The sequence below is a fragment of the Pan troglodytes genome, chromosome 1 (genome assembly GCF_028858775.2).
Source record: "Pan troglodytes isolate AG18354 chromosome 1, NHGRI_mPanTro3-v2.0_pri, whole genome shotgun sequence".
Taxonomy (NCBI): Eukaryota; Metazoa; Chordata; class Mammalia; order Primates; family Hominidae; genus Pan; species Pan troglodytes.
In genome coordinates, this window is record NC_072398.2 from 185,391,375 (window position 1) to 185,416,843 (window position 25,469).

At 47.4% G+C, this 25,469-nt stretch overlaps 1 protein-coding gene across 3 annotated transcripts; it reads right to left on the reverse strand.

Annotated features, from left to right (window-relative positions):
- Positions 1–5,698: 5,698 nt before the first annotated feature.
- Positions 5,699–23,582, reverse strand: AKR1A1 (aldo-keto reductase family 1 member A1). Of its 3 annotated transcripts, XM_024345406.3 has the most exons (11): positions 23,467–23,582; positions 23,188–23,377; positions 21,789–21,916; positions 13,891–13,980; positions 9,062–9,181; positions 8,730–8,881; positions 7,571–7,766; positions 7,064–7,263; positions 6,749–6,821; positions 6,519–6,605; positions 5,699–5,857 (listed from the first exon to the last, which is right to left on the reverse strand). In XM_024345406.3, exons 4-11 carry the CDS (start codon positions 13,972–13,974, stop codon positions 5,792–5,794), a joined length of 978 nt encoding a protein of 325 aa, XP_024201174.1. In that variant the 5' UTR covers positions 13,975–13,980; positions 21,789–21,916; positions 23,188–23,377; positions 23,467–23,582; the 3' UTR covers positions 5,699–5,791. The 3 variants fall into 3 exon arrangements, with proteins under 3 accessions (XP_024201174.1, XP_024201169.1, XP_016817307.2); XM_024345401.3 differs by lacking the exon at positions 21,789–21,916 and having other exon boundaries at positions 23,467–23,563; XM_016961818.4 differs by lacking the exon at positions 21,789–21,916 and having other exon boundaries at positions 23,188–23,570.
- Positions 23,583–25,469: the final 1,887 nt, after the last annotated feature.

The following is a 25,469-nucleotide window of genomic DNA, read 5'->3' on the forward strand; positions in this document are numbered from 1 at the left end:
GTGGCACCACACCCGGCTAATTTTTTTTTTTTTTTTTTTGTACTTTTGGCAGAGATGGGGTTTCACCATGTTAGCCAGGATGGTCTGGATCTCCTGACCTCGTGATCCGCCTGCCTTGGCCTCCCAAAGTGCTGGGATTACAGGTGTGAGCCACCATGCCCGGCCAAGAGTGTCACTTTCTAACTGGCCCAGAGTTCCAAGTTTATCTTGGGACCTTAAGAGAAGAGGAGCACTCAACTCACAGGTATTTAAGGATACAGACCCATGGCTGGGCTCGGCTTTAAAAGGTCTTCTCTAAGAGTCCTTGTGGAACAGAGTTGCATCAAAGCCAATCTAAAAGGCCTATGTAGAAATAGTTATTCTTGCTGCACTTTATGCAACTAATCAGGCCAAGTATAAGACTAAAGTCTATTTTGCAAACAACTCAGTCCTATCATGATTTTTTAACAGAAATGATAACTGGTAACAAAAGAAAAATTGAAAAATAAAAATAAATGAGAACTGCAGAGAAAGAAATTATGTTTCAAAACGTATACATTTGTCATTAAATTCTGTTTGTTTGTTTGTTTGTTTTTTGAGACAGTCTCGCTCTGTTGCCAGGCTGGAGTGCAGTGGTGCGATCTTGGCTCACTGCAACCTCCTCCTCCAGGGTTCAAGCAATCCTCCTGCCTCAGCCTCCTGAGTAGCTGGGACTACAGGCGTACACCACCATAGCTAATTTTTGTATTTTTAGTAGAGATGGGGTTTCACCATGTTGACTAGGATGGTCTTAATCTCTTGACCTCATGATCCACCTGCCTTGGCCTCCCAAAGTGCTGGGATTACCCGCGTGAGCCACCGCACCCAACTTCATTTGTCATTAAATTCTAAACTAATTAGTTGTTTTTAAGTCTTTGCCTGCATTTTAGACTAACCCTGCTTGTTCCTGTGAACCAACCAGCAATCTCCAGCTACAGCTCAGAAAGAACAAAAGGGATGGGTAATGTAGAAATCTGGATCAATGTTCTTGTTCTGAGCAATTATACATCAAATCCTGCCAGGCAATGGGAATAAATAGGGTGCCCATCACCTGGGGGTTTCCTTTTGGGGAAAGCAAGACCAAGGGAGCTAACCAAAGCCAAGCATCATGCACCCAAATCCTAGCAAGCATAACTATAGCCACCAGTTATCTGGGTGTGTCACAAGACAACCTTTTCTTTCCCTTGTTGGGGGAGGACTCAATTCCACAGCTTCACTTTAGCATTTGGCTTATGATAAGGAGTCCGTGCAACTCCCTCCAAGACACATTTTTGTCTCAAACTCAATTCCAAGCTTTGGGTCAAAGCCCTAGGAAAGAAGACTGGATCTGAGGGATCCAGAGGCAGATGATAATGGAAGTTAAAAGGCACAGCACAGGTGAGCGTGGCTGACTCCTGCCAATTAAGCTAAGCTTTCTGTTTCATGGATAAAAGTCATGCTAGTATCCATGGCGTAAATGAAGTCTAGGGAATTCACGGCTACTTACAGCAGGGGAGATAAGGCGTATGTGAGTAGAGTGAATAATTCCCACCCCCAGCCCCGCTAGTTAACATGGGTAAAAGCCTCTTTAACACCCATGGGTGGCATGCTGTTGCATTCGCCAGGACTCAGGGATACAAGGATGGTGGAAAGAAAGAGGAATGCCTCACTTTCCCTCCCTCACATACCCCAGGTATTTGGTAGGAAGAGAAAGGAACTAGGGGCGCCTGCTTGCCCCTTTCTAGATGAGTAGCCATTCACCTTCAGTTTGTACTCCTTTTGAATGCATCTTGAACTCCTGGGACTCCTTTGAAAAAACACCTTTTTTTTCTCCCCTCAGATAATCCTCCAAATTGAGAAAGAGTTAATTTCCCGAACCTTAAACTGGCTAACTTAGAATTGGGCTCAGAGGAAGGGAACCCAGAAGCCTGACATGCCAGCAAAAGGGTAAAAGTTTTTTTTACCAGTTGGGCTTTTGGCCTCCCTCTCCCCATACAAACTGGTAAAAGGCCTCATGATTTTTCACCTGTCCTTACCCTTGTTTTGGTTTGATACATGTTTTCTAATAACCCAGTTTGTCTCTTCTCAGCTTCAGGCCATCAAACTCCAAACAGACATGCAACCAGAGCCTTGGACAATGGCCCCTTCTGCAGGGGACCCTAATATAGGCCTCTGAGGGAGATCTGACTGCCGTCTTCCCAAAACAGCACCCCCTGTCAGCAGGAAGCAGTTAAGATTGGTCTTTTCCTTAGCCTCACTCTAAGGGCAGTTAGATGTACTTCTTTAGACGGGGGAATGAGACAGCCAAGTATAAAGGAGTTCCCAGAGAACCTCTGACTGGCCTGTGCACTGGGAGAATGGGGTGGAGCCATGGAAGTTCATGCTGTTTGCAGCAGGGAGGAGCCTGGCCCCTCCTGTTCCTGTGTGGAACCTGGGATTCAATCTGTGAGATGAGGGCCTGTTAACAGGAACCCCTCTCTTGCTTTGCTGTGTTGTTTTTCCTTTTTCCCCAATAAATTCCATCCCCCTCACCCCTCAAAGTTTCTGCGAGCCTAATCTTTCCTGTTCACGTGACAAGAACCTGGATTTTCCTACAACCACAGTGATTAGACAAAGATGTCTGTTGCTAATTTTTCAGGTAAGTTGTTAACAACAACAAAATATACATTTGCTATAGAGAATGTTAATGTTAGGCAGGGTGAGATGTTTAAGTCAAGACTAATTTCTGAACAGTCTGGAAAAGAAATAAAGTAATCCCATTTACAACAGCTACAAATAAAACCAAATATCTAGGAATGAGCTTAACCAAAGAAAAAAATCTCTATAATGAAAACTATAAAACACTGACAAAATAAATTGAAGAGGACACAAAAAAATGGAAAGATATTCCATGTTCATGAATTGGAAGAATCAATAGTGTTAAAATGTCCATACTACTGAAAGCAATCTACAGATTCAATGCAATCACTATCAAAATATCAATGACATTCTTTACAGAAATGGAAAAGACAATCATAAAATTTATATGGAACCACAAAAGACCCAGAATAGCCAAAGCTATACTAAGCAAAAAGAACAAAACTGAAGGAATCACATTATCTTACTTCAAATTTTGTTACAGAGCTATAGTAACCAAAACAGCATGGTACTGGCATAAAAACAGACATATAGACCAATGGGACAGAATAGAGGACTCAGAAACAAATCCACACACCTGCAGTGAACTCATTGTCAACAAACGTGCCAAGAACACATACTGGGGAAAAGACAGTCTCTTCAATAAATGGTGCTGGGAAAACAGGATATCCATATGCAGAAGAATGAAACTAGACCCCTATCTCTCACCATATACAAAAATTAAATCAAAATGAATTAAAGACTTAAATCTAAGACCTCGAAATATGAAACAACTGCAAGAAAACACCGGAGAAACTCTCCAGGACATTGATCTGTGTAAAAATTTCTTGAGTAATACCCCACAAGCACAGGCAACCAAAGTAAAAATGGACAAATGGGATCACATCTAGTTAAAAAGCTTCTGTACAGCAAAGGAAACAATCATTAAAGTGAAGAGATAACCCACAGAATGGGAGAAAATATTTGCAAACTATCTCTCTGACAAAGGATTAATAACCAGAGTATATAAGGAAGTCAAACAACTCTATGGGAAAAAATATAATCCAGTGAAAATACACAAAACATTTGAATAGACATTTCTCAAAAGAAGACATACAAATGGAAAACAGGCATATGAAAAGGTGCTCAACATCATGGATCATCAGAAAAATGCAAGTTAAAGCTACAATGAGATATCACCTCACCCCAGTTCAAATGGCTTTTATCCAAAAGACAGGCAATAACAAATGCTGGAGAGGATGTGGAGAAAAGAGAATCCTCAAACACTGTTGGTGGGAATGTAAATTAGTGCAACCACTATGGAGAACATTTTAGAGGTTTCTCAAAAAACTAAAAATAGAGCTACGATATGATCCAGCAATCTCACTGCTGAGTATATACCCAAAAGAAAGGAAATTAGTATATCAGAGAGATCTGCACTTCCATGTTTGTTGCAGCACTGTTCACAAAGATTTGGAAGCGGCTGGGTGTAGTGGCTCACACGTGTAATCCCAACACTTTGGGAGGCCAAGAATTTAGGAGTCTTGAACCTAGGAGTTCAAAATCAGCCTGGGAGGGCCGGGTGCAGTGGCTGACGCCTATAATCCCAGTACTTTGGGAGGCTGAGGCAGGCAGATCACTTGAGGTCAGGAGTTCAAGACCAGCCTGGCCAACACGGGGAAACCCCATCCCTACCAAAAATACAAAAAATTAGCCAGGTGTCATGGCGGGGACTTGTAATCCCAGCTACTCAGGAGGCTGAGGCAGGAGAATTGCTTGAACCAAGGAGGCGGAGGTTGCAGTGAGCCGAGATGGCGCCACTGCACTCCAGCCTGGGTGACAGAGCGAGACTCCATCACAAAACAAACAAACAAAAAACAGCCTGGGCAACATAAGGAGACCTAATCTCTATAAAAATTTAAAATTTTTGTACACTACAGCCTCGGTGACAGAGACCTCAATTCAAAAAATAAATAATAGAAATCTCAACAGTCTTCTAGGCCTTCCAATCATCAGTTCCTACCAATTCCAGCATTGTTTTATGCCATCGCCTCTACCACCAGGTCCCCCTTACTTTTAGTTGCTGTCATACAAGTCTTCTTTAGGTTTTTCTAGCAGCGTCTTCCAGTTTCAAGACTTTTCCCTCAGCTGTCCAATTTGTATGGAATGCTGTTCCCACTCTTACCTCCTTTAACTAATTAATCCCTATTCATCTTTCAGATCTTAGCTGATTAAATAAGTAGGCTACTCGCCCTGCACTTCTCATAACACTTCTTCCGACTGTAATTAAACTAATTATGCAATTACTTAGTCTGTCTCCTCAAGTAGGCTGTAGGGACTTATGTGTCTTGGTTATAGCTATATCCCCAGGGCTTAGCATCATGCCTAACCCATAAGTACCCAATAAATACTTCTTGAACAAAGAGCAATGGTTTGGGAAAGTAAAGAGTTTCGTGTGACTGGAGGTTAGAGAGATTTGCCAAAAACCTTCCTAAAACCTGTTTATCAGTGGCCTCTGGTGCCCACCAATAAAAAGTGCATAAGATAGGGCCTTAGGGGCCGAGTGACAAGGTCTGGGCAGGACTGTTGCCTCCTGCAGGTCACCTATGCACACTGACTATAGTGTCTGATGGAGAAAGCCCCTGTCCCTACCTTTTGTGAGTTTGCAAGCTAGGATTCCCTAACTTCTTAATGTAAGTCGCTTGGACTCTTCAAATTACTAAACCTAGGCACTGGTCAGGACAGGGGGATGGAAACTTAAGGCCCAGGTCCAGCACTGCCTTGAAACCAACGGACAATCATTGCCCTGATCGCTCACTCCTGAGGTGGCCAATTTGAGGCATTCTTGAGAAGACTGCAGGGAAGCATGCAGTGCTTAAGATGTGCCAGTAGATGGCGCTACTTCCCAACGTGCCTAATGCAAGGATACAGAATTACTCAGCCTCCTCACAGGTTCCTCCAGAACCAGGATATGAATATTTGGGCTTCAAGGGCAGGTCACATCCAGCAGCCCGAGGTCTGTCATCCCTGAGGGAAACAGCCTCCATCTCAGGCCTGACCAGGCAAATAAGACAAGCAAGCAATATGGATGCTCCAATGGCTTTATTAACTCCCTCTTTCCGTTGTGGCAGGACCTCATTAGCTGCAGAGCTGGAAGGGAGGCCAAGAAGCTGTGGTCTCAGTACGGGTCATTAAAGGGGTACAGAGGATGCCCTGCATCCCTTGGGACTCTCTTCCCATCCACCTGGAAAGAGAGACAGATAGATTACTCCATCAGCAGGAGTTGCCATTCCAAAGACTCCAGGCATCTTCCCCAAATCTTCCTAAACAAACTCATCTGTGTACAGCACTATGCCAGATGGCAGTGGCTGGGATCCCCATCCTCAGAGAACACCACAGTATCAACACCATTCTAGCACCAAACCCATAGCCTGATATGTAGCTACCCCTGCCCCTAAGAGTTTGCAGTCTGAACTGAGATCAAGAGGCCAGGAACCATTTATTTCCCTAAGTACAGCAGACTTCCCTCCCAACCCCAATCCCTCGAGTGAGGTCAACAATGCCTTCTGGGCTCTCCTCATATCATTTACTGAGAATCTACTACATGTCAGGAACTGGGCTCATTTTACACATAGGAAGCTGAGGCTTGGAGAAGTTTAATAACTTGCTCTAGGTTACAAGATATCAAGAAGCAGGACTGGGACTCACAGGTTATATGCCTTATCCCTGAGCCATACTACTTCCCTGAGCTCAATAAAGAGAAATGAGGGCACTATGTCCAGCATAGCAATCCCACCCACAACATTGTGTCCTTCTCACAACCAGCAAGCCTTAGGTCACACCTGGGCCAGAATCCCACCCCAAATCTCACATTCCCCAAGTCTAGGAGGCTGATACATCCTCACCGTAAGCATAGGCACAATATATCTCCAATTTTTGTTCAGGGCATTTAGCTGCTTCATCTCTTCTGGGCTAAAGGTGAAGTCAAACACCTGAGGATGGAGAGTGGGGTTCAAGAAAGCCAGCTTTGTGAGCAGAAGCTGGGGTTCCACAACACTGCCTTTTTAGCCAGGTAGAGTCAGGGCCAAGAAAATGTCCCAAAGAGCTAAAGAAGACAGAACCCATTACCAAGTACCTTGATGTTCTGAAGGATTCGAGAAGGAGTGATACTTTTGGGGATGCAGATCACTTTCCGCTGGACCTGCCACCTAAGTTGGGGGATTAGACAGATGAGGAAAAGGGGTCAGTATTCATAAGCACTATTTTGTTCCCCATGCAGCTTCCCTAAGCTCCTGGAGCACCTGAGCCCTGCTGAAATGGGAAATATGCCTAGAGTGGCCTCCCTCCAGATCACAAGGCAAGATCCTCAGCCTCACCCAGACACTGAAATAAGAAATCCCTTAACCCTTGCCTCCCAACCCAGGGCCCTCTCCCTAAGACTGCCCCATACCTGAGCAAGATCTGAGCTGGAGATCGGCCATACTTTTCAGCCAATGCCAGGACTACTGGTTCCTCCAGCAGGACAGGCTCATCAGGATCACGCCATGCACGATCAGAGGAGCCCAAAGGGCTATAAGCAGTTACCTCCAGGCCACGTGCTTGGCAGTGGGCAATTAGCTCGTTTTGAGCCAAGTATGGGTGGCATTCCACCTGAGCCAAAGAATAACCCATCACCATGAAGTGGTGACACCCAGCTTGCTTGGCCCATCCCAGACATGCATGTCTGGACCACCCCCTATTGCTGACTCCTCCACTCCCCTTCAGCCTCCTTTTCTCACCATTTCCCACCGGCAATTTCATTCTCTCCCACTGCTTCAATGCCCACCTTTATGCAGAGGACTTCTGCACCAACACTCTGACAACTTGCTAGCTATCTCCCTTAAGCAGATCCATCATCTGCTCCCTCATGCTCTTGAGCAGACAACCCCTAAACCACTCATCTGCTTGCTGTCCTTACCTGCAAGACAGCTGGACGCACGGAGGCCACACTGAGTATGTCATCAATCTGCCGACTGTTGAAGTTGGACAGGCCCAGCGCCTGCACCAGCCCCTTAGCCACCAGTGCCTCCAGAGCCTTCCAAGTCTCCTTGTAGTGGGTGGAGTCGTAGCATATAGTCCCATCAGCATTCTTGGGGAAGGGGTTGTCTCCCCGCCTGAGTGAGAGACAGCCCCACCAAGTGTGGACACAAATGCCAGGCTTCTACCCTACCTGCCCATCCAGCCACTCTATGTCCCAAACTCCAATCCCAGAGAGGACAAAGGGCCAAGAATTTTTAAAAAGCCATGCTTTTTCTTTTTCTTTTTTTTTTTGAGATGGAGTCTCGCTCTGCCGCCCAGGCTGGAGTGCAGTGGCACTATCTCAGCTCACTGCAAGCTCCACCTCCTGGGTTCATGCCATTCTCCTGTCTCAGCCTCCCCAGTAGCTGGGACTACAGGCGCTCACCACCACGCGCAGCTAATTTTTTGTATTTTTAGTAGAGACGGGGTTTCACCGTGTTAGCCAGGATGGTCTCGATCTCCTGACCTCGTGATCCGCCCGCCTCAGCCTCCCAAAGTGCTGGGATTACAGGCGTGAGCCACCGCGCCTGGCCAAAAAAAGCCATGCTTTTTCATCCTTCCAGATCGTAACCCAGGTGTTAAGTTTACATGGAATGCCTATGCCCCCTCCTCTTCCTAGACCTAGATATCTCCTCTCCCCTAGGAAGTCTTCCTTAACTCATCCTCAGGGAGTTATCCACCCTTCTTCCAGCACAGGGCACGGCACTAATGGTGAGCTCTTCTCACATCTTCTGCTGAGACTTACTTATTACTGTAACCCCAGGTGCTCAACAGAAAAGTCAGCACCTTTTCTAAATGAATAAAGGGAGCAGGAGGGTTACAGGTGCATACCCTGGGGTACACACCATGTGAGACTGCCTTCCTTTTTCCAGAGTTAAACTCCTGTAGCTACAGCTAAGCTGCTGTAGCAGAAGAGGCTAAGATCCCATGTCAAGCTCCTCAGCTTGGCATGCAAATGAGTGTTCCTATCCTGCTCTGCTGCTGTGACTTACAATAAGTTACTAACACCATCCTGCTCAACCCCCTGATTCCCCAGATGAGGCTCTGGCAAGGCTCACTCAAAGGCATAAGGCCAGTGCATCAGGTACAGGTCCAGATACTCCAGCTGGAGGTCAGCCAGAGTCTTCCGGAGGGCAGGCTCCACATCCTCGGGGTGGTGCTTGGTGTTCCACAGCTTGGATGTCACAAACAGCTCCTCCCGAGGCACTGCCTAGTGCAGGGGGCAGGGCCCACAGTGAGAAGAGCCATGAGCACGTGGTCTCACCCACCCTCAACTCTGGGAGAGGAACAGGAAGGAAGCTGATGCCAGATTCCCTCCAGCTGGGCCCCAGCCCTAGCTTCAGCTTCTAAGTTCTCTTATCCCACCTCTATTTACAACCCCAGTCCTTACCTTGCCTGGTCCCACGTCCTCCTTCAGGGCCTCCCCAATCTCAGGCTCATTGCCGTAGATAGCAGCACAATCAATGTGGCGGTAGCCTACACTAAGGGCATACTTAACAGCTGCTTTTACCTGCCAGGTGAGAGAAGCAGAGGTTTCAGCTATGTTGGTTTCAGCCTTCTACTGTCGCCACCCCAAGGTCAATGCTGGGGGAAGGGGGCTCAGAAATATAACAGGCACATCTATGCAGTGGAGGTGAAAAGATGGAAGATGAACTGGGCGCGGTGGCTCACGCCTGTAATCCCAGCACTTTGGGAGGCTGAGGTGGGCAGATCCCCTGAGGTCAGGAGTTCGAGACCAGCCTGGCCAGCTGGAGGTCAGCCTGGCCAACATGGTGAAACCCCATCTCTGCTAAAAATACAAAATTAGCCAGGTGTGGTGGCGGGTGCCTGTAATCCCAGCTACTCAGGAGGCTGAGGCAGGAGAATCACTTGAACCCAGGAGGCAGAGGTTGCAGTGAGCTGAGATTGTGCCACTGCACTTCAGCCTCGGCAACAAGAGCGAAACTCCATCTCAAAAGAAAGAAAGAAAAAAAAAAAGATGGAAGATGGTTTCAGTCTAAGGGACCAGAAGCCTCTTCAGAGGCTCCAAACGCTTTGCTCTGCTCCCACGCCAACCAGTCTCTAAGATGCCTTCCTACCCAAGCCATCTCAGCAAGGTCTAGCAAAAACTAACAATATTTTCCCGGCATCTACCATAAAGAGGGCTTCAGTAAATATTTTTTCAGGCTGAGCACAGTGGCTCACGCCTGTAAACCTAGGACTCTGGGAAGCCGACATGGGAGCATTGCTTGAAGGCAGAAGTTCAAGACCAGCCTAGTCAACACAGCGAGACCCCTACCTCTTTAAAAAAAAAAAAAAAAAAAAAAATTAAGGCCAGGCGTGGTGGCTCACGCCTATAATCCCAGCACTTTGGGAAGAGGCAGGTGAATCACCTGAGGTCAGGGGTTTGAGACCAGCCTGGCCAACATGGTGAAATTCTTGTCTCTACTAAAAATACAAAAATTAGCTGTGCATGGTCGCATATGCCTGTAGTCCCAGCTACTCAGGAGGCTGAGATAGGAGAATCGCTTGAACCCAGGAGGGGGAGGCTGCAGTGAGCTGAGATCATGCCACTGCACTTCATCCTGGGCGAGACAGAGTGAGACTCCGTCTCAAAAAAACACACAAAAAATAACAACAAAAAATTGAAAACAAATTTTTTTTTTTAAATAAAAGCCAGGCGCGGTGGCTCACACCTGTAATCCCAGCACTCTGGGAGGCCGAGGTGGGTGGATCACCTGAGGTCGGGAGTTTGAGACCAGCCTAACCAACATGGAGAAACCCCGTCTCTACTAAAAATACAAAATTAGCTGGGCGTGGTGGTGCATGCCTATAATCCCGGGTACTTGGGAGGCTGAGGCAGGAGAATCGCTTGAACCCGGGAGGTGGAGGTTACAGTGAGCCAAGATCATGCCATTGCACTCCAGCCTGGGCAACAAGAGTGAAACTCCTTCTCAAAAAAAAAAAAAAAAAAAAAATGGCTGGGTGTGGTGGCTCACGCCTGTAGTCCCAGCACTTTGGGAGGCTGAGGTGGGTGGATCATGAGGTCAGGAGATCGAGACCATCCTGGCTAACACGGTGAAACACCGTCTCTACTAAAAATACAAAAAATTAGCTGGGCGTGGTAGGGGGTGCCTGTAGTCCCAGCTACTCAGGAGGCTGAGGCAGGAGAATGGTGTGAACCTAGGAGGCGGAGCTTGCAGTGAGGCGAGATTGCGCCACTGCACTCCAGCCTGGGCGACAGAGCAAGACTCCATCTCAAAAATAAAATTAAATAAATAAATAAATAAATAAATAAATAAATAAAAATTTAAAAATTTTCAAAAATAAATATTTTTTTTTTTCAATCAGAAGACAGATGGATAAATAGAGAAAAGAAGTATAGACCATGGAAACAAGTTCCAGGTTCTAAGGAGCTGGTTAGAGAAACACAGGAAAAAATTCCTAGGCCAAGGACATACAGGGAGTTGTATAGACAGACTCTGGGAACTCTGGGAGCACAGGCCAGCAAAAGAGGTTAGAAGGGGGAAAAGATTAAGGAAGGCAGATAAATAGGCTGAAAGCTGGAGGCAGGTAAGTGGGCTAAAAGCTGGACCCAGAACTCCCTAATGAGAGAGAAGAAAACAGGCATCAGATAGAAGGATGGGTCAGTTAATTTTGCTAAAATCCAGACTGGAAACATGGCATCAGCAGCAGAAACAAGGGTACCCGGCCCTAGACACAAAGCACCCAAAGCTCTTGTTGTGGGTGCCTGACATAGTATTCAAGATCCCCACCCGGGTGCCGACGTACTTCCCCTAACATCTGACCCCTGCTGTTCCATGCCCCGCCTTGGCCTTGTCTGTGGCCCCCACCCCCTGCCTTGACCTAGCTCCTGGACTTCTCCGAGGCTGTGAGAAGTGCCTGCCTGAAGCACAGGGACCCTGGCTCCAGGCTCCTTGGCAGCTATAGGAAAGAAAGCAAAAGGGAAAAGAGACACAGGTCATCCAAGCACACCACAAACATCAGTCTAAATCCCAGATAGAAGAATCTGTTCTCTCTGCTGGGGCTTCTCTGAAACTTAATCCCCAAACTTCTCTTCACTCTGACTCAAGATTTCCAAGGAAGAAGGAAGAAGCCCTGGGGAAATGCCCCATTCCAGGCAGGAGCCAAATCTCATAGCTACGTCCACCCTGAGAGAGCAGGTCCACATTCCCAGACTCCCCTCAGCTGGGATGGTCTACACCAGGGGTCAGTCAATTATCAACTTTAACAGTTCTTGAGTTAAGAACTACATTTATATTTTTAAGTGGTTACTTATTTCTTTTATTATTATTTTTCTTGGGACGCAGTTTTGCTCTTGTTGCCCAGGCTGGAGTGCAATGGCACGATCTCGGCTCACTGCAACCTCCGCCTCCCGGATTCAAGTGATTCTCCTGCCTCAGACTCCTGAGTAGCTGGGATTACAGGCATGCACCACCACGCCTGGCTAATTTTGCATTTTTAGTAGAGATGAGGTTTCTCCGTGTTGGTCAGGCTGGTCTCGAACTACCAACCTCAGGTGATCCGCCTGCCTCAGCCTCCCAAAGTGCTGGGATTACAGGCATGAGCCACCACACCCAGCTTAAGTGGTTACATATTAAAAGGTCACATGAGTGTATAATCACCTCCATCTATAACTTGTCCAATAGAATCTAATTGTTTTTTAACTTTTTTTCCTTAATTTCTTCCCCCTAGACGGAGTCTTGCTCTGTTGCCTAGGCTGGAGTGCAGTGGCGTAATTTTGGCTCACTGCAACCTCTGCCTCCCAGGTTCAAGCAATTCTAATGCCTCAGCCTCCCAAGTAGCTGGGATTACAGGTGTGTGCCACCACGCCTGGCTAATTTTTGTATTTTTAGTAGAGACGGGGTTTCACCACGTTGGTCAAGCTGGTCTCGAACTCCTGACCTTGTGATCCACCTGCCTTGGCCTCCCAAAGTGCTGGGATTACAGGCGTGAGCCACAGTGTCCGGCCTACCTTTTTTTTTTTTAAGATGGTCTCGCTCTGTCCAGGCTGGAGTGCAGTGGCATGATCATAGGTCACTGCAGCCTCGACTTCCAGGGCTCCAGCAATCCCCCTAACTCAGTCTCTCAAGTAGCTGGGACCACAGGCGCATTCGAATTTTTTTAATTTTTTGTAGAGACGGGGGTCTCACTGTGTTGCCCAGTCTGGTCTCAAATTCCTGGGCTCAAGCAATCTTCCTGCCTTGGCCTCCCAAAGTGCTGGGATTACAGGTATGAGCCACCACACTTGGCCCTATCCTGTTCTTTAAAAAATAGTTTGTGGCCGGGCAAGGTGGCTCACATCTGTAATCCCAGCACTTTGGGAGGCCAAGGCAGGTGGATCTCCTGAGGTCAGGAGTTCAAGACCAGCCTTGCCAACATGGTAAAACCCTGTCTCTACTAAAAATACAAAAATTAGCCAAGTGTGGTGGCTCATGCCTGTAGTCCCAGCTACTCGGGAGGCTGAGGCAGGAGAATCACTTGAACCCATGAGGCAGAGGTTGCAGTGAGCCGAGATCACGCCACTGCACTCCAGCCTGGGGAACAGAGTGAGACTCGGTTTCAAAAAAAAAAAAGTTTGCTGGGCCTGTGTGTTAGTGTGTGCCTGTGGTCCCAGCTACTCAGGAGGCTGAGGTGGGAGGGTCACTTGAGCCCAGGAGGTCAAGGCTGCCGTGAGCCAAGATTGTGCCACTGCACTCCAGCCTGGGCAACAGAGCGAGACCCTGTCTCGAGTTAAAAAAAAAAAAAAAAAAAAAAAAAAAAAAAATTTGCTGACCTTTGGTCTATACAATATACAATTCACCTAGTTATTCTTCAAACCTTGACACCTGCTATGTGCCTAATTCTGGACTGAGCAGTAGGGAGAGGCTGAGCCCTCAAGGAACCCAGTGTGGGAGAGGAGACATGATCACAGCACAGGGTGATAACTGCCATATTAGGGGTCACAGCATAGGGATGGGCACAGAGGGGCCCCATGTTTGCCACAGCACTCAGTGCAGATCCAGTTAGAGAAAGATGTCCTTCCTATGCCCCCAGCCCTGCTGGGCCCCTCAGCCCACTCTCTGAGTCAGCTGGGGAAGCCCAGGATGTATAATTGGTGTCTTCTCTTATCTCTTCCCACTGGCTCATCCTCGCTGGAAGGGGAGTATGGGGGTGGGGCTGCTAGGAAAATGCAGGCAGAGGCTCAACAAGTTTCTTTTTTCTTCCCCCATCCCTCACCTGACCAGGCTCACTCTTCCAGGTACCCAGACCAATCACAGGCATCTTCTGCCCAGTGTGCAGGAGAACACAGGAAGCCGCCATTGCCCCCTGAAACACAGATGGGAAGAGAATGGTGTCGGGGTTAGTGCTGTTGTTCAGGTCTCAGATATCCACTGTCAAGAATACTGCAAAGCGCCAAGTGCAGTGGCTCACGCCTGTAATCCCAGCACTTTGGGAGGCTGAGGCGGGCAGATCACCTGAGGTCAAGAGTTCAAGACCAGCTGGGTCAACATGGTAAAACCCCATCTCTACTAAAAATACAAAAATTATCTAGGCATGGTGGCGCGCACCTGTAGTCCCAGCTGCTCGGGGGGCTGAGGCACAAGAATCACTTGAACCTGGGAGGTGGAGGTTGCAGTTAGCTGAGATTGCGCCACTGCACTCCAGCCTGGGTGACAGAGTAATACTCTGTCTCACTACTACAAAGCATGGGCCAGGAAGGGGTGGGGAAGAGGGGACAGATGTGTAGGACAAACACGTGGTTATATATGTGCCTGTGAGCAAAGGCAGCAGAGACAGGGTGCCCAAAACCAACCATGGCCAGTAGCTCCTGGACAAACACTAACCAGACCACCAGCCTGGCTGCCCTTCTCTGTGGCAGGCTAAAGATCTCTGTTAAAGAACTGCACTATCTAAAAACAAAAGCAGGGTGGTCACACAGAAGCACCCAGTCTTGACTAAATAAGGTCTCAAGCCAGTGTAAGGCAGGCAAAGGCCATTATGAGAGAGAGACCAGGTAACTGAATAGGCCCAGGAAGGGGCCACTTCTCTGAGAATGAAATGAATGTTCCCAGGAGGTTGTCAGAACTACAGAGATTCTCGGCCAGGCACGGTGGCTCACGCCTGTAATCCCAGCACTTTGGGAGGCCGAGGCGGGTGGATCATGAGGTCAGGAGATCGAGACCATCCTGGCTAACCCAGTGAAAGCCCATCTCTACTAAAAATACAAAAAATTAGCCAGGCGTGGTGGCGGGTGCCTGTAGTCCCAGCTACCTGGGAGGCCGAGGCAGGAGAATCACTTGAACCCAGGAGGCGGAGGTTGCAGTGAGCTTAGATTGCACCACTGCACTCCAGCCTGGGCAACAGAGCGAGACTTTGTCTCAAAAAAAAAAAAAAAAAAAAAAAAAAAAAAGAACTGCAGAGATTCTCCAAGTACCTTTCACAGAGGTCTGGTCAGCCATGCTGGTAGGCCCGAGTGGGCTCCTGCAAGGGAGGTAAAGGGAGTCCTAAAAAAGGAACTATTTTTTAGACTCAGGGTCTGGTTCTGTCTCCTAGGTTGGAGAACAGTGGTGTGATCATGGCTCACTGCAGCCTTGAACTCCTAAGCTCAAGTGATATTCCTGCCTCACCCTTCCAAGTAGCTGGGACTACAGGCCTGTGCCAGCACACCTGGATGTTTTTAAACTTTTTTAGAGATGGTTCTGGCTAGGTTGCCCAGGCTGGTCTTGAACTTCTGACCTCAAGCTATCCAGCCACTTCAGCACCCTGAGTTGCCGGGATTACAGGTATGAGCCACCATATCCAGATCTTTAATTTTTTAGTTGAGAAAATAGGCTCAAAGAAGTGAAGTTAGACCGGGCGCTGTGCCTCACATCTGTAATACAAGCACATAGGAAGGCCAAGGCAGGCAAATCACTTGAGGTCAAAAGTTAGAGACCAGCCTGGCCAACATGGTGAAACCCTATTTCTACCAAAAAATACAAAAATTAGCTAGGCGTGGTGGCATGCACCTGTAGTCCCAGCTATGGAGGCTGAGGCGGGAGAATCGTTTGAACCCGGGAGGCGGCGGTTGCAGTGAGCCAAGATTGCACCACTGCACTCCAGCCTGGGCGACACAGCCAGACTCCAACTCAAAAAAAAAAAAAAAGTGAAGTTATTTGCTCCAAATCAACAGCTAAGAAGTGGCAAAACTGGCTGGGCACAGTGGCTCACGCCTGTAATCCCAGCACTTTGGGAAGTTGAGGTGGGCGGATCACAAGGTCAAGAGATCGAGACCAGCCCTGGTCAACATAGTGAAACCCCGTCTCTACTAAAAATAGAAAAATTAGCCGGGCATGGTGGCGGGTGCCTATAATCCCAGCTACTTACTTGGGAGGCTGAGGCAGGAGAATTGCTTGAACCCGGGAGGCGGAGGTTGCAGTGAGCTGAGATCATGCCACTGCACTCCAGCCTGGGTGACAGAGGGAGACTCCGTCTCAAAAAAAAAAAAAGAAAAAAGAAAAGAAAAGAAAAGAGAAAAGAAGTGGCAAAACCAAGGATCTAAGGAGGAGCTAATGGAAAAAAGGCAAATAAACACAGACCTATAAAAAGATACTCACAGTAGACACAAGTATGATGTACTACAGAAAAGGGCAAGGACAAAGAAATATTGACACTGGTTTTTAAGAATTCCCAAGAGTTAAGGGGAAGAACTCTTTCCAGGAAGGGAAACTATACACATGACTTCAGTGCAGCAGAAAAATAACTAATTACAGATACAAGTAAATTTCCAACCAAACAAAGCAGGTAACTAGAGCCTCCCCTTCTGGAAAGCTATGCAAATAAGAGGTCACCAAATGGCCCAAGAATACTCGTTTTGTCAGTAAATTGAATGTTCCAACTCTTGTGCTAAACCCAAGAGAAAAATATATTTAAATATTTAAACTGCCTTCCTTCAGTTTATGGTCTTGTAATGGGAACAGGTGATATCAGTACACTGTGATAAGAGCTTTGATCAAATTCTGCACAAGAGCTGCACAAGGGCGGCAAGAAAAGAGTAACCTTGCTAGGATGGCTTCTTGGAGGAATCTCTTCCTGAGTCAAGTCCTAAAGAATAACTGAACAGGAGTTATTCAAGTGAAAGAAAAGGAGAGAGAATGTTCACACCAAGAGCCAATGAGGTAGATACAACCTTTTCCCTTGATCTCACCAGTACCATGAATATCACTCTTGGGATTGATTTAATTGCCAACAATATCTTTATAAATATAATCTTAGTTTCCAGGTTCTAAAAGGATGTAGGATAGAGCAAGTAATAAGACAAGTTGTGGCCAGGAGTGGTGGCTCACGCCTGTAATCCCAGCACTCTGGAAGGCCGATGCGACGGATCACCTGAGGTCAGGGTATTACCAGCCTGGCCAACATGGCGAAACCCCATCTCTACTGAAAATACAAAAATTAGGCCGGGTTTGGTGGCTTACACCTGTAATCCCAGCGCTTTGGGAGGCCGAGGAGGGCAGATCACGAGGTCAGGAGTTCGAGACCAGCCTGACCAACATGGTGAAACCCCGTCTCTCCTAAAAATACAAAAATTAGCCGGGCATGGTGGCACGTGCCTGTAGTCCCAGCTACTCAGAAGGCTGAGACAGGAGGAATCGCTTGAACTCGGGAGGTGGAGGTTGCAGTGAGCCGAGATTGAGCCACTGCACTCCGGCTTGGGTGACAGAGCAAGACTCCATCTCAAAAAAAAAAAAAAAAAAAAAAATTAGCTGGGCGTGGTGGCACATGCCTGTAATCTCAGCTACTTGGGAGGCCAAGACATGAGAATCACCTGAACCCGGGAGGCGGAGGTTGCAGTGAGCCGATATAGTGCCACTGCACTCCAGTCTGGGTAACAGAGCGAGACCCTGTCTCAAAAAATAATAATAATAATAAGACAAGTTGAGGCCGGGTACAGTGGCTAACGTCTGTAATCCCAGCATTTTGGGAGGCCGAGGCAGGCAGATCACTTAAGACTTGAGGTCAGGAGTTCGAGACCAGCCTGGCCAACATGGCGAAACCCCCTCTCTACTAAAAATACAAAAATTAGCTGGACATGGTGGTGCACACCTTAATCCCAGCTACTCGGGTGGCTGAGGCAGGAGAATCGCTTGAACCCAGGAGGCAGAGGTTGCAGTGAGCTGAGATCATGCCACTGCACTCCAGCCTGGGATACAGAGTGAGGCTCCATCTCAAAAAAAAAAAAAAAAAAAAAAAAAGACAAGTTGTGAGTAAAGCCAGTACACCAACACTGTCTTTCCTAATACTTCTGACCCAGGAAGAATTTTATAGTCTAGTTTAAGTTGGTTTTGGAAACCACTCTTTTCTGCTAAAACAAAATCAAAACTTCAATCTGAGTGTCAAACCACAAGCTACCAGGGCAATGCTCTTTATAATCAAATTTCCAAGGGATCAAGCAAGCAAGTCTGGACTTGACAAGAGGAACCTGGTGGCCTGCTGCCACCAGGGTCTAAGGCAGGTTTCTTGGGCTTAATGCCCAATGATCTGTTGGCCTCTCGCAGATTACCCAGCACGCATGAGAAGGCTCTGAAATTACACCTGGGGTGAGAGCTTGAACAACACCCTGGCTTAAGGGGAAAAGGAAGAAGAAACCTGAATCTTGCTTCTCCCTTTCTTTTGCTGGTGAAACTGAACACCGAAAAGGCTGAGGCTTGGGGAACAGGGATGAAAGATGCAGGAGATCTGCAAAGAACAAGAGCTCCCTAGGGAAGAATGAAGGTGCCACATAGATGTTTTTCTCTAGGACAGAAAATCATCCTCGGCCAGCTCTTGACTTCCTCATCTTCTGCTTGATACAACTGCTTTCCAGCCTAGCTGTGCGTGAACAGATTCCAGACTCTGAGCTTGTCAGGAACTGCCTATCTGGACCTTTGGCAGCATTCAGAAACCCTCATGTTATCTTTTTTATTTTTATTTTTTTGAGATAGAGTTTCATTCTTGTCACCCAGGCTGGAGTGCAATGGCGCGATCTTGGCTCACTGCAACCTCCGCCTCCTGGGTTCAAGCGATTCTCCTGCCTCAGCCTCCCCAGTAGCTGGGATTATAGGCATGTGCCACCACGCCCAGCTAATTTTTGTATTATTAGCAGAGACAGGGTTTCACCATGTTGGCCAGGCTGGTCTTGAACTCCTGACCTCAGGTGATCCACCAGCCTCAGCTTTTCAAAGTGCTGGGATTACAGGCATGAGTCACTGTGCCCAGCCTATCTTTTACTTTATTTATTTATTTTGTTTGAGATGGAGTTTCACTCTTCTTGCCCAGGCTGGAGGGCAATGACGCAATCTTGGCTCACCACAACCTCCACCTCCCAGGTTCAAGCGATTCTCCTGCCTCAGCCTCCCGAGTAGCTGGGACTACAGGCGCCCGCCACCACGCTCGGCTAATTTTTGTATTTTTAGTACAGACGGGGTTTCACTGTATTGGCCAGGCTGGTCTCGAACTCCTGACCTTGTGATCCACCCACCTCGGCCTCCCAAAGTGCTGGGATTACAGGCGTGAGCCACTGCGCCCGGCTATCCTTTTTTTTTTTTAAGACGGAGTCTTGCTCCGTCACCCAGGCTGGAGTACAGTGGCACGATCTTGGCTCACTGCAACCTCCACTTCCCAGGTTCAAGTGATTCTCTTGCCTCAGACTCCAGAGTAGCTGGGATTACAGGCGCCCACCACCACACCTGGCTAATTTTTTGTATTTTTAGTAGAGACGGGGTTTCACCATGTTGGGTAGGCTTGTCTCAAACTCCTGACCTCAAGCAATCCACCCACCTCGGCCCAATGTGCTGGGATTACAGGCGTGAGCCGCCGCGCCCGGCGGAAACCTTCATGTTATATTCAAGTGTAAAAGGGAGATGTGTGGGTTGAGTGGGGAGGAGGGTATTATCAGGAATCAGGTTTTATTATTTCCAATTCAATGCCTAGGTTCCTTCCCTCTGTTGAATTCTTTCTTTCTCAAAGGGCTCTACAGTTGCTGCCTGGATGCAGGGAACTAGAAGACACAGGAAAAAAAGGAAACAATATCTACATGAGTGTTTCCTAGCTGCATGGGCCTCTCCTCTGGCTCCCACATATGCTGGTGTGGGAGGCAAAGGAAAGGTGCCTTCAGGGTTTTCTCCTCAATCTTCTCATTCCCTAGTTGAGTTCATGTCTTCGGTTATCGCCTTAGGCTTTGATTCTTCTCACCCCACTTCTGTATATTCCACGCCCTCTGGACCTCTCCACTAGTATGTATAGACATCTGAGATTCGCCATGTCCAAAACTGTACTCATCAAATCCAGCAGTAGAGTACAGAGGAAACAGTTTAGGCTGTGGGGCTACACAGACCTGGGTTTGAATCTCAGTTCTGATATTTTCAAGAGATACTATATCTAAAGCACCTTGCACAGGGCTTAACCCATGCTCTTCTTTCTGTATAGTCATCCCTTGGTATCCACAGGAGATTGGTTCCAGGACCCCTTCAGATACCAAAATCCTGGGATGCTCCAGTCCCTTATATAAAATGGCATAGTATTTGCATAAACCTAAGTACATCTTCCTGTATATTTTAATCAACTCTAAATACTTATCATTCCTAATACAATATAAATGCTAAATGCTAGGTAAATAGGTGTTATAATTTTTTTTTTTTTTTTAGACACAGTTTCACTCTTGTTGCCCAGGCTGGAATGCAATGGCGCAATGTTGGCTCACCGCAACCTCCGCCTCCTGGGTTCAAGTGATTCTCCTGCCTCAGACTCCCGAGTAGCTGGGATTACAGGCATGCGCCACCACGCCTGGCTAATTTTGTATTTTTAGTAGAGACAGGGTTTCTCCATGTTGGTCAGGCTGGTCTCGAACTCCCGACCTCAGGTGATCCACCCACCTCGGCCTCCCAAAATGCTGGGATTACAGGCGTGAGCTACCACGCCCGGCCTATACTGTATTTTTTTATTTGAATTTTTAAAATTGGTTTTTGTTCCCAAGTATTTTTGATTCTAGGTTGAATGCGCAGATGCGCAACTTGTGGATAGAGTGTTGACTTTGTACTCTATCTCACCAAAAGACCAAAGCCCTGGATAACAAGTGTTAAAGCAAACCAGACAACATGTTGATAGTATAATCCATTTGGGCCTTAAAAAAAAAACAGCTGGTTGCGTGTGGTGGCTCATGCCTGTTAATCCCAGCACTTTGGGAGGCTGAGGCAAGCAGATTGCTTGAGTCCAGGAGTTCGAGACCAGCCTGGGGGACATGGCAAAACTTAGTCTCTACAAAAAATATGAAAATTAGCCAGGCATAGTGATGTGTCTCTATGGTCCTAGCTACTCAGGGGGCTGAGGCAGGAGGATCCCTTGAGCCTGGGGGGCAGAGGTTGCAATGAGCTGAAATCACACCACTGCACTCCAGCCTGGGCCACAGACTGAAACCCTGTCTAAAAAATAAATAAATAAAAGCCATCTAAAGAAAGTATTTGCAGTTCCTTGCAGGCATTTATGAGTATTATCAGATTATGGTTTTGATAAGTAGTTGGTGAGGAGAGTATTTTCTCCTGTACTTTTCTTTTTGAGACAGGGTCTCACTCTGTTGCCCAGGCTGGAATGCAGTGGCATGATCTCGGCTCACTGCAATCTCTGCTTCCCGGGTTCAAGTGATTCTCCTGCCTCAGCCTCCCCAGTAGCTGGGATTATAGGTGTGTGCCACCACACCCAGCTACTTTTTGTATTTTTAGTACGGAGAGGGTTTCACCATGTTGGCCAGGCTGGTCTCGAACTCCTGACCTCAGGTGATCCACCCGCCTTGGCCTCCCAAAGTGCTGGGATTACAGGCATGAGCCACTGTGCCCAGCTGACCATCACTCTTTACTTAAACCACAGATCTTGGCTTCCAGAGTGGTCCCTCTTCCCGCAGTCCATCACCAGATCCAACCATGTGACTCCTAGTCTCAAACCCTTCCAGCAATTCTCCCCTATATTCAGGATAAAGTCCAGGCTCCTCAAAACCTGGCTTCTATCTTTCTCATTTCACCACCTCCTCATGTCAGACTGTATTCCAGACTTTGAACACTCAACAGGGTCACATCACTTACCTGACTCTAGGTGTGTGCACACTTTCCTTCCCCAAACCCTACCTTTGCCTGGCTAGCTGCTGCTCATCCTTCAGCTAGCACTTTACATTTCTGGCTCCTTTCCAGGTGCAGTGGCTCATACATGTAATCTCAGCACCTGGGCAGGCTGAGGCGGGAGGATCACTTGAAACCTGGGCAACAAAAGGAAACACTGTCTCTACAAAAATTTGTTTTTTTCTTTCTGAGTCTGCTTGCTAGGGAGAATTTTTTTTTTTTTTATTTTAAAGATTAACTGGGCACAGTGGCATGTACTTTATAGTCCAAAGGCTGAGGTGGCAGGATTATTTGAGCCCAGAAGTTTGAGGCTGCACTGAGCAAGGATTCCACCACTACACTCCAGCATGGGCAAAAGACCGAGAGACCCCCATCCATCTCTAAAAAGAAAATAAATAAATAAATAAATAAATGGATGGCTACTTCCATGTACTGATAGCATGTGCACATCACTACATTTTTCTGTTTATATATAAATTTCCCCCACAAACCTGGCTACTCCTTGAGGTCTGAGCCTGTCATCTGCCTGAACCCCTCACTCCTAGAGTACCTGTCCCATACATACATACATACATACATACATACAATGTACACAATACACACACCACACACACACAGCTTATGGGGGAGAGATCTTGACAGGTTGAGTTTGGCCAGCTGGAAGGACATTTGAGGAAGTCGCTGCCTCTGTCACCTTCTTCCTTTACCTGTTGGAAAACCTGAAAAGAATCCTCTTGGAGAATATCAAAGCACTTTACTATACTCGGCAAAAAATCCCAGTGGACCAGATAGAATCATACTGAGATTGCTCCTGTATTAAAGATAAGGAAACAGATCTTGGAAAAGTAACAGGCCTGCAGCCCTGAGTATGAACGATCTGAAGGGGAAGAGTTAATTAACAGTAGCCTCATCCAGTGAAGGTTCAGATCTGTGTCTTACTTTAACAGAGTTCTGGGGCAACAGAATAACATGTCAGACTTTCTCAGACCCAAAGCAGGTGTCTAAGTAACAGAATTATCCCCACTTCTCTCCACTTCTGAGAACTATCCCTGCACCTGCATAAGAAAGCCGGAGCAGCTGGAAAAAGCACATAGGTGAGCAAACAAAAAGATGGCAATTAAAACTTGCAGATCACCTAGTATGCGCTGTGCGCCTTCAAAGCTTTATCTCAATTCTTGCTACAGTTCTAATGTAGGACCTCATTTTATTGCTGAGGAAACAGGTTCAGAGAAACTGGGAAGTTAGCAAGATCATACAGAGAAAAAGAAGAGCTCAAATCCGAAACCAGGTCTCGTCCCCTCCAGTGCTCTGCGCTCTCCGCTCAACCCCAGGGGCTTACATTTCAGTAGTAAAGGATCGAGGCCATCTCCTCCGGGAGAAAGATAGGCCAGCAGCAAGAGAAACTCACCTTAGCACAAGCACAGAGCGTGAATAGGGTACTGTGGCCTGGGCTCAGTTCTGCACCCCGCCAGAGATCCAACAGTCCTCAGCTTAAGTCTGGCGGTGAGGGGGAAGTTCCACCCGGAGGGAGGGGCAGGGGCCGGGCATAAAGGATCACGCGCAGGATGGACCGCCTTCGCCGCCTCCCGAGGAAGGACCTGAAGGGGATGGAAACCAGAGCTGGGAGGTAGTACCGTCTCCACCTCTGGATCCTCGAGGTCGAACTGGCCGGAACTTGGTCACTCACTCCGCAGCGCGGGTTTGGAGAACTCCTGGGCACAATGAGGCAGGTGGCGCTGGCCACGTGGGCGGTGCAAGGGGCGGGGCCAGCCTCGCCTTTTGCTGGCCCACGTTGCACCGCGCGCCTAGGCGCCGCCGCAGGCGCTTTTCCGGGGGAAGTAAGCTAGCAGATGCCACGTTGCAGGTTCTTCTGATGTCGGCCCTCCGGATTCACAATGCCATCCGTGGCTCCATACTCTCCCTAAAGTCAGGTTGGCTGGATTCCCAAAGTTCACCTAAGTTGGTTCCGTTACATTTAGTTCAAGCAAACTGAGGCCCAGAGAGCAGCTGCAACACCAAGATTGGCCAGAATACAGGAGACCTCGCGTCTGCAGATCCAGGCGCTGGAAAGTGCCTGGTCCCTGTGTCTGGACCATAGATCCCGCCCAGCACGTTATGTGCCAGGCACTGTGCTTAACACTTAATAAACATGGTTTTATTGAATCTTCATAATAATCCTGGAAAAGGAATATTCCTTTTTTTTTTTTTTTTTTTGAGACGGAATCTCGCTCTCGCCCAGGCTGGAGTGCAGTGGCGCGATCTTGGCTCACTGCAACCTCCGCCTCCCTGGTTCAAGCAATTCTCTGCCTCAGCCTCCCGAGTAGCTGGGATTACAGGCGCCCGATACCACGCCTGGCTAATTTTTTTGTATTCTTTAGTAGAGACGGGGTTTCGCCATCTTGGCCAGGCTGGTCTTGAACTCCTGACCTCGTGATCCACCCGCCCCGGACTCCCAAAGTGCTGGGATTACAGGAGTGAGCCACTGCGCCTGGCCGAAAAGGAATATTCTTTTATTTCGTACAAGCCTTTTTAAAAATCGTAGTATAGCATATATACAGAAAACACAGCAGTCTTTTTTTTTTTTCTTTTTCTTTTTTTCCTATTCTACATCCAGGAAGAAAGAAAATGTATAAATCTTAAATGTATACAGTTCTTTTTTTTAAATTATTTTTTGCAATGTAACTGCCATCCAGAGGAAGATACAGATATTACCAGCACACCATAAGCCTGTGAGGAAAGTATTCATAATCCATTTTACAGATTGGACAGACTCAGCAAGGTTAAGGCTATTTATAATTTTCCCAAAGTCACACAGGTATTAATTAAATGACACATCTGCGATTTGAAATGGTCTGTGCTGTTTGAGTGGAGAGGTGTCTTGCATGTATGTGTTTTCCTTGGCAGGGGTGGGCAAGACACAGGGTTATCTCGGTTTGGCTCTGCTTTTCCCCACACCTTTGCTCCCTGAGAGCCACTCTTCCCATTTCCCCACCCCCATTATCCCCCACTGTCTCCCCAACATAAGTGATGTCCTGGTGGACCAAATGTCTAATGTATCAGGCCATCCTCATAAAAACAATCAGACTCGGCCGGGTGCGGTGGCTCACGCCTGTAATTCCAGCACTCTGGGAGGCCGAGGCAGGCAGATCACCTGAGGTCAGGAGGTAGAGACCAGCCTGACCAACATGGAGAATCCCCGTCTCTATTAAAAATACAAAATTAGTCGGGCGTGGTGGTGCATGCCTGTAATCCCAGCTACTCGGGAGGCTTAGGCAGGAGAATCGATTGAACCCGGGAGGCGGAGGTTGCAGTAAGCCGAGATTATGCCACTGCACTCCAGCCTGGGCGACAGAGCAAGACTCTGTCTCAAAAAAAAAAAAAAAAAAAAAAAGAATATACTGCTTCCCTACCAATGAGAAAGAGAAGGAAACAGCCAACAGATAGTTTGCCCTTGCTGCCCCTAAAACATGATGATTCCTAGACACCATACATATAGTGGTTTCATATAGCCTCTCAGTCCTATGTAACTGAGTGCTTAGCTGTGTCTTCTTATGAAACTATAGCTAGGTCTATGGCACACCACCTGTTATTTTCTTTCCCTTCTTCCCCGGCTAATTTCTGTTTTTCTCTCATTCTTGTTCTGAGATTATACCTCCTATTAAATCCTTAGCATGTAAGCTTTGCCTTGAG